Here is a 12,692-nt window from a genome sequence, read left to right as displayed (position 1 = left end):
TTTATCCACAGCAGCACATTGCTGCTGTGGATAAAGGGATGGTTGAGTGGGAGAAGGCAGAGAGTAGTAATCAATGGACACTGCTCTTTGTGGACTAATGTTATTAGTGGAGTCCCACAAGGTTCAGTGTTGGGTACATTGTTGTTTTCTGTATTTATTAATTATATTAATGAAGGTATATATCAGGCTTAATGTCTAAGTTTGTAGACAATATGAAGGTTGGCAGGGTTGTTAATGACACTAATGAGAGTACCCTACTGCAACAGAAGCTAGAAAAGTTGAGCAGATGGGCTGAGAGGTGGCAACTGAAGTTTAACATTGACAAATGTAAAGTACTGCATATGGGAAGCAGTAATCTCAGAGTAACGTATCAACTGTGTGGGACTACACTGACAGTGGTAGAGAATGAAAAGGACCTGGGGGTAATTGTGTAGGCAGGTATGAAGTTTTCTGAGCAGTGCAGATGGTCGGCAAGAGTGACATGGTGTCTAGTCAATGATATACAAGAATGTTTCTAGCTAGGATAAGGAGGTGATTATCCCCTTCTATAAGGCAATGGTCAGGCCACACCTTGTGTACTAATATACAGGTCTGAAATGAAGGAATTCTCTACATTTTAGGAAAGATGTAGAGCTGCTGGAACAAGTACAGAGAAAGGCAACGAAATTAGTGACCGGAACAAAGGGTTGCTCTTCAACTCTTAAGCCTTTCTTATGAAGAAAGACTTAGAAGAAAGTTTTGCAAATTAAAATGCTTGGAGACTAGGCACCTGCAAGGTGATCTGATTGAGGTGTACAAGACCTTGAATGGTTTGAGCAAGCTCAATGCTGATGGAATTCTTCTGCTTGCTCAGATTACGAACCTGAGGGGGCATAAATTCAAATTGAGGAAAGAACAGTTGTAGAATAGATGTGCAGAAATTTGCCTTTATCCAACAGGTGGTTGATTGCTGGAACAAACTTCCATATGTTGTTGTTGTAGAAGTTGAGTTTATATAAATTCAAGGTAGAAGTAGACATATTTGGAGCAAGGGGATGGGTGAAATAGGAAGGGGTTTTTTTTTGCTGATGCTATTTTTGCTATTTTTATAAGCTTGGCAAGATTTGTTGAGCCTTTCTTATATTTGTATCTATTTCTTTTTAAAAAAACTTTAATTCTACTGAAAATTTTAAGAAATGATAAACATCAAATATAATGATGAAACAATTATTATCATCCATTTTATAGTTTAAAAACTGTTAAACTCACAAAAGTTTATATATGCACATGCATATATATGCATGTGCATATATTTCTGATTACTATGTATATAATGATTTTTTCAAAATTAAAAAAAAAATTATACTATTTTTTTTTTTTTTTATACTATTATGCTATTTTTAGATGCTAGTAGTCCCATCCATTTTTATATTGATCTCAGATTATTTAAAATTTCAAGCACTCCACAGCAACTATGCATGCTGTATTTGAAAATGATGCATGTAACCAGCCGTCTGTCCAGAGTGAATATCTGATTTGATGTGTTCATCTTTATTATGGGAAAGCAACAATAAATCTTTCAGAATAAATCATACAAGACTGTAGATATTTATAGAACTATTGGGAGCATAAAGGCAAGTATTGGGCTAGAAATAAAACACAATTCGAAATTTGGTAGCATTGTCAGCACCTGTCTGGTCCTGTACCACTCCAAGAAAAATTGTAGCAAATACGGCAGTGGATATTCAACGGGGTCTAACTCACAGTTATTACTTGCAATAAATTTGAGTTTCTTTTGCAGGCTGTGAAAGAAACTATCGAAGTAAAAATTTAGTCTATATGAATAGGATTCACTGCATGGATGGTAAGGAAAATACATGCAGACCTCTGATTATTGACTAATAGTTAATGTGGGATTGTTATTTGGAAGAAGCTAATTAAAACAGGTTTTAATCAGAGAAATGTCAGTAAATTCTTACCCTCTGATGAGAATTGAAACAATGTAGAATATAAGCAACATACATGACAGGCCAAAGCCTACCCATTTAAAAATTTTAAGCCATTCTTCTTCTTCTGGTATTATCTGGGAGAGAGAGAGAAAAAAACAAAACAATCTTAGTTTAGCACTTTGGTAGCGAAATGCATGCTCATTAACAAGTGATCCTTACTGTACTCAAAACATTAACTAACAGGAAATTTGCTATTCTCATGCCTTCTATGGTTTGTGATAAGCTATAATCTGCAATTAGAAATTTTATAAATAAATCAGTTTATTGCTTTGAGTAATAAGAGAATTACCTAATAATTACCAAATACCCAACTGACTGGGCTAGCCGGGGGTGGGTAAAGTGCCTGCCTGGCAACCCAAAGGTCACGGGTTTGAATCCCGCCTCGGGCTTGGATCAGAGTAGAAAATGCAAAAACCTTGGGAGGTGCAGTATGGCTGCAGAAGCCGATATGCCAACAACTAACAAAAAAAAAAAAAAAAAAAATACCCAATACAGTCACTCACTAAATTTCAAAACTCTACAGCAATGGCACAAGATGGACTTTGATATTTCTGGATAGATAGTAACCTGATTTGAATCGTGGAGAAGCTCAGGGTCTCCTGGGTCTATGAATGTTGTTTCATCTTACCAGAAAAGGGGGGGGGGGGCTTATTATGTTACATGGATAACACCTGACAAATGAATTCAAACTACTTCCTTCTGGCATTTAGACTGTTGTTGTTTAGGAACTTTATGGTGCAAGGGAAAATAGGCTATAATGCACTTAACCACAGTAAGGATAAATGTGCAATTTTATCAGTATGAACTGCATCGCTTCTCGGCCTTTTGGCTAAGATCAAAGTGTAAGTGTAGTATGAACTGCAGTTCAATTGAAATTTAGCCTGTGTTGCAATGTTGAGGAAAGTCTAAATTTTGGCCATATCAGGCATATCAGATAGGAGGTGAGCAATACTGAGGTTTTGTTGTTATTTGGTTTTTAGGAGCATTAGCAACTAAGGCTATATTGCTCGGGGATATGCGGTGGTCATTCCCTAACCTTTCCGCATTCTCCATATATGGTGGTGACGGGCTCGAATCCCGGTCTAATCAAGAAGCATGTGCTACGCACTGCTGCTCCTTCCCACCTGGCTACGGAGGCGCCAAGGTTTTGTGTGTGTGTGTGTGTGTGTGTGTGTGTGTGTGTGTGTGTGCAGAGGAAAGTAAGGAAAGGATAATTTGTTTGCAATATTCTGTATGGAGCAATCAATGATTTAATGCTGGACATTGCAGTTTGTGCACCTGGTGGATCACTGGCTGCAAGTAGGTGCAGATTCATTAAGTGAGTATGGCCTATCAGCAGTTGAGCTAGTACAATTTAGTGTACATTCTCGCAGATACATTCTTGTCTGTCAAATTTGATTGGATACTATGAAGTGGTCACAAAGGAACTGGACACAAAAAATAATTTTATATCATATACTTGGATTTTAAGAAAGCTTTCGATACTGTTGCATATGGAAGACGACTGTACAAATTGGAGCAGTATGGCATTAAGGGCAAGTTGCTGGTATGGATAAAGGGATGGTTGAGTGTGAGAAGGCAGGAAGATAATCTATGGACACTGCTCTTCATGGGAATCCCCCAGTGTTTGGTTTTTAGGAGCATTAGCAACTAAGGCCATATTGCTCCGGGGATATGCGGTGGCAATTCCCTGACCTCTCTGCATCCTCCGTATTTGGTGGTCATGGGCTCGATCCCCGGTCTAATCAAGAAGCATGTTACGCACTGCTGCTCTTGCCCACCTGGCTACGGAGACTCCTCTAGTGTTTGGTGTTGGGCCCATTGTTGTTTTCTGTATTTATCAATGATATTCATGAAGGTATATCAGGCTTAATGTCCAAGTTTGCAGATGATACGAAGGTTGGCAGGGTTATTAATGACAGTACACTACTGCAACAGGATCTAGAAAAGTTGAGCAGATGGGCTGAGAGTTGGCAACTGAAGTTTAACATTGACAAATGCACCTGGATGTGCATACGGGTAGCAGTAACCCTAGAGTAACATACCAACTGCGATACTACACTCAGGGAAGCAGAAAATGAAAAAGACCTGTGGTTAATTGTGAAATCAGCTATGAAGTTTTCTGATCAGTGTAGACAGGCTACAAGAGTAATTCATGAGGTCTTGTCAATGATATACAGGAACGTTGCTAGTAGGGATAAGGAGGTGATTATCCCCTTGTATAAGGCAATGGTCAGGCTAAACCTTGAGTACTGGTCTGGAGGCCTCATTTTAGGAAGGATGTAGAGCTGCTGAAATGAGTACAGAGGAGAGTGAGATTGGTGAGCAACAAAGGGTTTCTCTTACCAAGAAAGGCTTAAATTCTGAAAATTGCAGTGTCTGGAGACTAGGCACCTGTGAGGTGATATGATTGAGGTGTATAAGGCCTTAGTATCAGTATTAGCAGTGGCCATATGGCGCAAAGAAAGCTAAGGCTTATGCTGCACCAGCCAAAAAAAAAAAAATAATAATAATAATAAACAATAAATAAACAACTTACCTTGAATGGTTTGAGGAAGCTCAATTCTGATGGAATTCTTCCTCTTGCTTAGATTATGCACCTGAGGGGGCATAAATTCAAATTGAGGAAAGACAGTTGTAGAATAGATGCAAAGCAACTTGCCTTTACCCACCAGCAGGTGGTTGATTGCTGGAATCAGCTTCCATCTGTCATTGTGGAAGTTGACAGCTTAAATAAATTTAAGGCAGAACTAAATAAAATTTTTGGAATGAAAGGGTTTTTTTTTTTTTTTTTGGGCTGATGCTGTATAATCTTGCTTTCTTACATCATATGCTTTTACTAATGCTAATGCTATTCATATACAGTAGTGCTGTGTTCCTATGTGCCACCAGTAAGCAAAATAAAATTTGCCGCCCTAAATGTTGAATACTAATAAGCATTAACCAATCAGAAAACAATATCAAAAAAAATTTCTGCACTCTGTTGAACTGTAAGCAATGCTTACCTCGCCTACTCACTAGCAGCTATCCTGTTCATATATACTGTACTTCCATAGTTTGAGAACAATCTTTATATGGAGTAGCTTGTTATTGACTTGATTTCATCAGATGCATTGCCATTGTTCGACACATTGCTTCTTTATAAAGAACTTGTCTGAGACCGGTGACTAAAAGATAGGTCTACAGAATCTGTCATAGTTTTAGCCACAAAGCTGTGGTCAATTACAGTGATCCAGCAAACTAATACAAAAGAGAAATTAAGGGATTATCATTCATTGTGCTGTACAGCTTGGAGATGGTGCTAATGGAATCTGTATATAAAACACTGCACAGTATGGTTGTTGTGCTTGTGAAATTTAGAGCTATGTAAATAGTGCAGAGTTCTGCAGTATAGCTGCTACACTCAGTTGGAAGCTTCTTGGCTATTGGGATATTCAGAAACAATGCAACTGCACCAATACAACTGTCAATTTTTGATCCATCTATGTGAATTAGTGTTTGCTGTGCATGTACAGTTCTTATGCAACATGTATCGGCAATTTGTTCTGTGGCATATGGTGTGGTTTTCCTGTGCTCTAAATGAAAGATTTACCATTGTAATACATCCAGGGAGGAATTGTACAAGAAGAGGGAGATCGTATCTTGCCAAAGTCATGTTGCCAATTAGTGAGCAAAGAGGAAATGTGCATCTCTGTTGATGGGCAAGCTCAGTTGAGGTTTCTCCATCTGAGAAAGAAAAGTGTATTCCAAGTTGGGTGGTTTAGTTGCCCTTTAAGTTTTTCTGCATAATTTAACAGAAGCATCTGGCTGTCTGCAAATATGCAAGGGAGATTCATGATGTCTCATTGCAACTGCATTTCCACCATTTAGATATCACAGGAATGGCAGGAGGTACTGAAATCATTTGATTACAGAGTGGTGGTGGACACTGTTATTGGTAGGCTGGCACAGTTAGGAATTGCCCAAATTTTTATATTACATTAAGAGATGATAGGGACTTTTTTTACAAGCTGGGGAGAGAATTAAATCAGAAAAAATGTGCTGAGAAACTAGCACTCTCTTGGTTACTTACAAAGACCTTTGTGGAAGGAGAATTAATGAAAATGAAAGATTTACCATTGTATTATTGTTGGTATTGGTATTATTGTTTTTTGTTCGAATTAGCCTACAGGGTACAATAAAGGTATGAGTGATGAATGAAAAAAACAATTGCTCTCAATCAAACAGGAATCAATTCAAACCAACAGGCTGGATTTATCAGACCATTTCCTTCCCAAACAGATGCTCAAAAATTCAGGAACTGGACATCTAACCTCCATATTCTCCATCTAAATGCCACCAACTCAATCTATAGATACAGCAGACTCTCGATTTACAGGGATCAGATTAACTGGGACACTTCCCAGTTGTCCTGATTAATAAAAAAAAAAAACAAAAATCAACCAGAAATCATAAAATTCAAGTAATAACCATAATAGGTATAAACAGATATTCTGCAAGTCGTAAATGAGCGACAAGAAGTGGCGTTATAAGTTGTCATTGGAAGATTAATGTGCCTATTATCTTGCAACCCCCGCTGTCTTCACACCAAAAAAAAAAAAGACCAAATGTTTAGTTTGTTTTAGTGCGTCGCATCAATTTTGCATTCCGTCGCACCGCAAAAAGACAGATTTTGTTCGGTTATTTATATCAGGGATGTCGAAATTTTTTTTTATAGTAAATATATATATATATATATATATATATATATATATTTTTTTTTTTTTTTTTTTTGTTTAAAAATCGCGAAAATGATGGGTAAACGCAAAAGAGTTGCACTTTCAGTTAAACAATTAAACAAAGACTTGAAATTATTCAAAAGTTTGAAAACTGTGCACCCGTTAAATCTCTAAGGAACCATTATAATGTTGGAGACCAAACCATACACGACATTGTAAAAAATAAAGGGAAGCTATTAGATTTAAAATTAACATTGCAATAAATAAAGGAAAGCATCGTATTGGGCACACGAGTAGTATGTGGTAAGTTTTTTTTATCTATCGCCATATTTTTTTTTATGTAGGTTGCTGAACATTTTTCGATACCGTAAGTCCCTGACTTACGCAACTACGGATTTATGTGAATTTGTTTTCACTCAATTTTTTTTTATTTTTAGAATTGTAAAATTTAAAACAACAAAAAATTAATAAGCAATCAATAACGATGATCAGGGCACGCACAAATGGCACAAGTGAGATCAGAGTAACAAGCAAAAAAAATAGGAAAAAAAGAGAAGATTCTTACAATTATTTATTGTTTTTTTTTTTTTTATATATGACTGAAGTTTTTCAGTGAAGGAGACACACGTTTCACCATAATAACGTAAAAACCCACAGAATTCCAGCTATTGGTATTATCGCAAATGCAATAAGATCGAGTTTACTACCCGTTTATAATAGATTGCGCTAACAGAAAAGCCCAATAACACAGGAAGTGCAAATTGTTTTTATTGTTTTTTGTTGACCTCCAGAAATGTGCTTTAGTAAAATGTGGGCTCGCACGGGATGATAATAGTGAGTTTTCGCCTTAACACTGTGAAGTTCTTTACAGAAAATTTCATTTTGACTGTTATCATGGTGCTGACAAAGAGAATAAGTGACAGCGGTACTAGTACATCTACCAACAAAAGGAAAGCGATCGATTTGGCTCACAAAATTAAACTAATAAGAATGTATGAAAATGGTCAAACATTAACAAGTATCGTGCTGAATTCAGATTTGTCAATAATAATATAGTAGCAATATGTTACTAGCACATATCATTCCCGAATTACGTAAAACTCGAAGAAGTAAGAAGTTCTGGAACGTGTCTCTTACATATGTCGGGGACTTCTGTATTTTTGGATTAAAAAGGAAATTGATTATCCAGGATTTGTTTTTTACCATCTATTACAGAAAATCGAGCGTCTACTTTATCATGTGCTTCTTTCTGCAAGTTCTGAGTGATGAGAGCCTTTCATCCCCAGCCAATTTGCACCTGGATTCAATTCCCCATTGTGGATAGTTGAACCATCCGATCTCAGGTTTAACTAATTGAGTCTGCCAGTGTTCCTCAAGTCTCTATTATGTTGTACCACTCTGTGGCTTACAGAAGTTCTACAAACTTCTCTGATATTTATTATTTTATTTATTTTCAGCGTGTGAAAAAAAATTTTTTTTTTAATTGTAAATCTGTGTCATCCTATCATGATGGGCATCTTTAATTGTTTCAACACTCCCATCTACTCTGTAACAATAGCTTAGACCCTCACACTCCTCATTATTACACAGCAAAACACTCCAGTTCAATCACGTTATATTTTATGAGAAACCAATTGTGCACAATCGGACAACTATGTTCCACTAGTACATCACAATACATCACAACATTTTATCTAATCATTTTAATTTATGTAATTTGTGCATGGCCCTTTTAAGATCGTATGACAAAATTAATACTACTACGAGGAGTGATCATTTAATGCGCATTTAAGACTGGTGGAAGATTTTATATTTATTTAAGACTGGTGGAAGATTTTATATTTATGTGCGAACTTTCCATAACTGCCGCTAGAGGTGCTGTCCCTGATCGCTACTGAGCAGATTCTGCATGCCCATGCTGATAGTTGAGCTAGTGTTGCATGAAGGGAGTTTATTTTAGCCACTTGTCATCACTGATGTTCATTTTGAAGCACATATCATGTTGGACATACAGAATGAACAGCAATATATGATCCATTGTGTCAGACAGGGCTTAAATGCATCAGAAACAGTTAAAGAGATGAATGAAGCATATGGTAATGAGTGTTCATAGGACAGCCATATTTAAATGGCACAAGCAATTCAGTGAAGGCCATGAGTTTGTTGCAGATGACCCAAGACCTGGTCAGAATTCCTCCTCAACAACTCCTGAGCAAATTGCAAAAGCCCAGGAAATCTTGGATGAAGACAGGTGAATTACACTTTGTGAATTAGCAGTTAGATTGTCTATTTCATACTATAGTGCTCACAATATTGTGAAAGATCACCTGAAAATGTTAAAAATCTGTAACCGCTGGATTTCACACAATTTGACGCCAGAACAAAAACAGCAAAGAGTAGACTTGTGCAAAAAAAATTATTGTGATGAAACTTTGATTTTTCACTATGTTCCAGAGACAAAACAACAGTTGAGTTAGTGGAAGCATTCTGATTCACAGAGACCTAAGAAATTTAGCTTCTCGTTCAGCTGCCAAACAAATGGTTCTTGTGTTTTTTGACATGAAAGGCATTCTTGTTACACATTTTGTGCCTCATGAAACAACTATGAATAAGAAGCATATTTTGAGAGGTTCTCAGAGTCAAACTTCATCACGCCATTCATAAGAAATGGTGGGAATTTTCTGGTGTGAAATGGTTTCTCCATCAAGACAATGCCAGGGCCCATGGGTCTAATATTGTGCAGGGAGTAATGAATGCAATAGGTTCCACGGTTATGCCACATCACCCTTATTCACCAGAATTAGCCCTGTGTGATTTCTTCTTCTTTCCACATCTGAAGAAAGATCTGAAAGGCAAGCATTTTGCATCCGACAATGATGCTCGCAGAGCCACAATGGAAACACTTCAGTCTTTCAAAAAATGGCTTGCAAGAAGCATTTAATGGGTGGCAAAAGTGTGTAAACTTCAAGGGAGAGTATTTCAAGAAGGAGAAATCCACAAAAGATTCAGTCAATGATAAGATAAGATCTTGCACCAGTCCGCGAATTAAATGATCACCCTCATACGTAGCACTATATAATTTTAACTTCAGGAGGATAAAATCTACTGAAAAAAAAAATGTCATAAAATATACCCAATTCTAAACTGTTAATGAGTCAACATTATCCAAATATTAAAAATAAAAATAAATGAACAAGTAGATAATAAATACTGAAAATGGCCACTCTCTGCCACTGTATACATGCTGGCTTGTTGAAATCACCTCAGGAATAAGCTGTTAAAAGTTAAGACAAGTCTGAACTTCAACAACAAGACTTGTCTGAACCTCAACTATATACTTAGCATTAGTAGAGGCATTTGATGCAAGAAAGCAAGCTTATGCAGCATCAGCCAAAAAAAAAAAAAAAAAAAAAAACCCACTTCCACTTCACCCCTCTGTTCGTTCAAAATACCTGTCCAGCTGAGCCTTAAACTTATTTAAGCTATCAAACTCCACCACAAGGGATGGAAGTCTGTTCCACCAACCAACCACCCGCTGGCTAAAGGCAAATTTCCGCACGTCTATCCTACATCTGTCTTTCCTCAATTTGAATTTATGCCCTCTCAGGTGATTTTTCTGAGCTAGAGGAAGAATCCCATCAGCATTGAGCATGCTTAAACCATTCAAGTCTTTATACACCTCTATCAGATCACCTCGCTGGTGCCTAGTCTCCAGACACTGTAATTTGCAAAACTTAAGCCTTTCTTCATAAGAGCATCCCTTTGTTCCATTCACTAATCTTGTTGCCCTTCTCTGTATTCGTTCCAGCAGCTCTACATCCTTCTTGAAATGAGGCCTCCAGACCCGTATACAGTACTCTAGGTGTGGCCTGACCATTGCCTTATACAATGGAATAATCACCTCCTTATCCCTGCTGGAAAAATTCCTGTATATCATTGACAATACTCCATGAGCTACTCTTGCAGCCCATCTGCACTGCTCAGAGAACTTCATATCTGCCTGCACAACCACCCCCAAGTCCCTTTCATTCTCTACCACTGTCAGTGTAGTACCACAGAGTTGATACGTTGCTCTGGGGTTGCTGTTTCCCATGTGTAGTACTTTACATTTGTCAATGTTAAACTTCATTTGCCACCTCTCAGCCCATCTGCTCAACCTTTCCAGATCCTGTTGCAGCAGCATAGTGTCAGTAGTGTCCTTGACAACCCTGCCAACCTTTGTATCATCTGCAAACTTGGACATTAAGCTTGATATACCATCATCAATATCATTTATAAATACAGAAAACAATAATGGACCCAACACTGAGCCCTGAGGGACTCCACTAATAACATTAGTCCACGATGAGCAGTGTCCATTGATTACCACCCTCTGTCTTCTCCCCCTCAACCACCCCTTTATCCATAGCAGCAATTTGCCTCCAATGTCACACTGCTCCAATTTGTGTAGCAGTCTTCCATGTGCAACAGTATCAAAAGCCTTTCTAAGATCCAAGTATATAATATCAAAGTTATTCCCTGCATCCAGTTCTTTTGTGACTGCATCATAGTATCCAATCAAGTTGGTCAGGCAAGACTTCCCCTTAACAAAACCATGCTGTGTCTAAGCTATAACTGAAGTCTTGTCTAAATGATCCTGCAGTGCTTCTTTAACCAGTGCCTCCATTAATTTTCCTGGAACAGAAGTTAAGCTCACAGGTCTATAATTACTTGTGTCAGCCTTTGATCCTCCTTTGTGAATTGGGGTCACATTTGCACATTTCCAGTCTATGGGTACCTCCCCTGAGTCCAAGGAAGCTCTCATAATTATGGCTAAGGGTTTGCTTACTTCCTTTGCTGCCTCCTTTAATATAACTGGATAGATCCCATCCACCCCAGGTGCCTTTCTTGTGTTTATCTTCAACAGTTTCTCCTCCACTTTACTCCCAGTTATTTCAAGATTCTGTAGCTTACTGCTAGAGTTGAATACACCTCTGGCATTCCCCTTGCTGAATAACTCCTCATGTGTGAATGTCGATGCAAAATATTCATTTAGTTTGTTAGCTACCTGAGTAGGATCATCAGCAGTTGACCCATCAATATCAAGTGGACCAATCTGATTCATCCCCTTCCTTCTAGAGTTTACATAAGTAAAGAACTCTTTGCTGTTTTTCTTTGCATCCCTTGCCAAGGATTTCTTGTAATCTGCCTTCGCCTGCCTAACCTCCTTTGTAACTTGGTTGCATATCAACTTGTATCTATCATAGGCTTCTGTGTCATGTGTTAATTTGTAAGTATCCCATGCATTTTTCTTCTCTGCCATATGCCTCATTAGTTCATCTGACATCCATTTTGGCCTAAACCTTGAACAATATTTCTTAGTTGGTATGTAAAGTTGGTATGTATGAACAATATTTCTTAGTTGGTATGTAAAGCCTAGTAGCTTCCAAGATAAGTTCTTTGAATGCTTCCCATTTTGAATTTGCTGTTGGTAACATCATCAGTTGGTCCCACTATATAGAATTTAAATACTGTCTCAGTCCATCGTAGTCGCCTTTACGGAAGCCATAACCCTTCCCTTTACCCCTCATGGTAGTTACCTCTTTGAGTAAATCCCACTTCAGCACACTGTGATCACTGCCACCTAGTGGTTCATTTATCTGCAGATTCTTAATGCATGAAGAATCTCTGCTGATAATCAAATCAAGAGTATTACTCCCTCTAGTTGCCTCCCGAACATGCTGATGTAGAAAACAATCATCCAATAAATCCACAAAAGCCCTGCTAGTGTGTGAGTAACCAGCCCCCAAATTCCAGTCAATATCTGGGAAATTAAAATCTCCCATTATAAGACTCTCTGATTTACTGGCCCACTCTATTTCCCTGTACAGTTCCTTATTATACTCATCAGAGTCATTAGGCCTATAGCACCCTCCTACTCTCAATTTTGATCTCCCAATGCTTATGTCACACCAAACTGACTCAACACTGCACTGTCCGGCGATGT

The 12,692-nt window shown here is 37.9% G+C and overlaps 1 protein-coding gene across 1 annotated transcript in view; it reads right to left on the bottom strand.

Annotated features, from left to right (window-relative positions):
• LOC150079130 (adhesion G protein-coupled receptor D1-like) overlaps positions 1-12,692 on the bottom strand; it is a 255,790-nt gene that overhangs the window by 85,628 nt on the left and 157,470 nt on the right. Inside the window, exon 17 of the mRNA XM_090382962.1 lies at positions 1,959-2,062. Coding sequence (XP_090239088.1) covers positions 1,959-2,062 — 104 coding nt within the window. The remainder of the gene's footprint in view (positions 1-1,958; positions 2,063-12,692) is intronic.

This window comes from Mastigoproctus giganteus, chromosome 10 (assembly GCF_048544385.1).
Source record: "Mastigoproctus giganteus isolate SK-2022 chromosome 10, ASM4854438v1, whole genome shotgun sequence".
Lineage (NCBI taxonomy): Eukaryota > Metazoa > Arthropoda > Arachnida > Uropygi > Thelyphonidae > Mastigoproctus > Mastigoproctus giganteus.
Note: the sequence above shows the minus strand (reverse complement) of the source record. Positions and strands in the feature narration are given on the sequence as shown.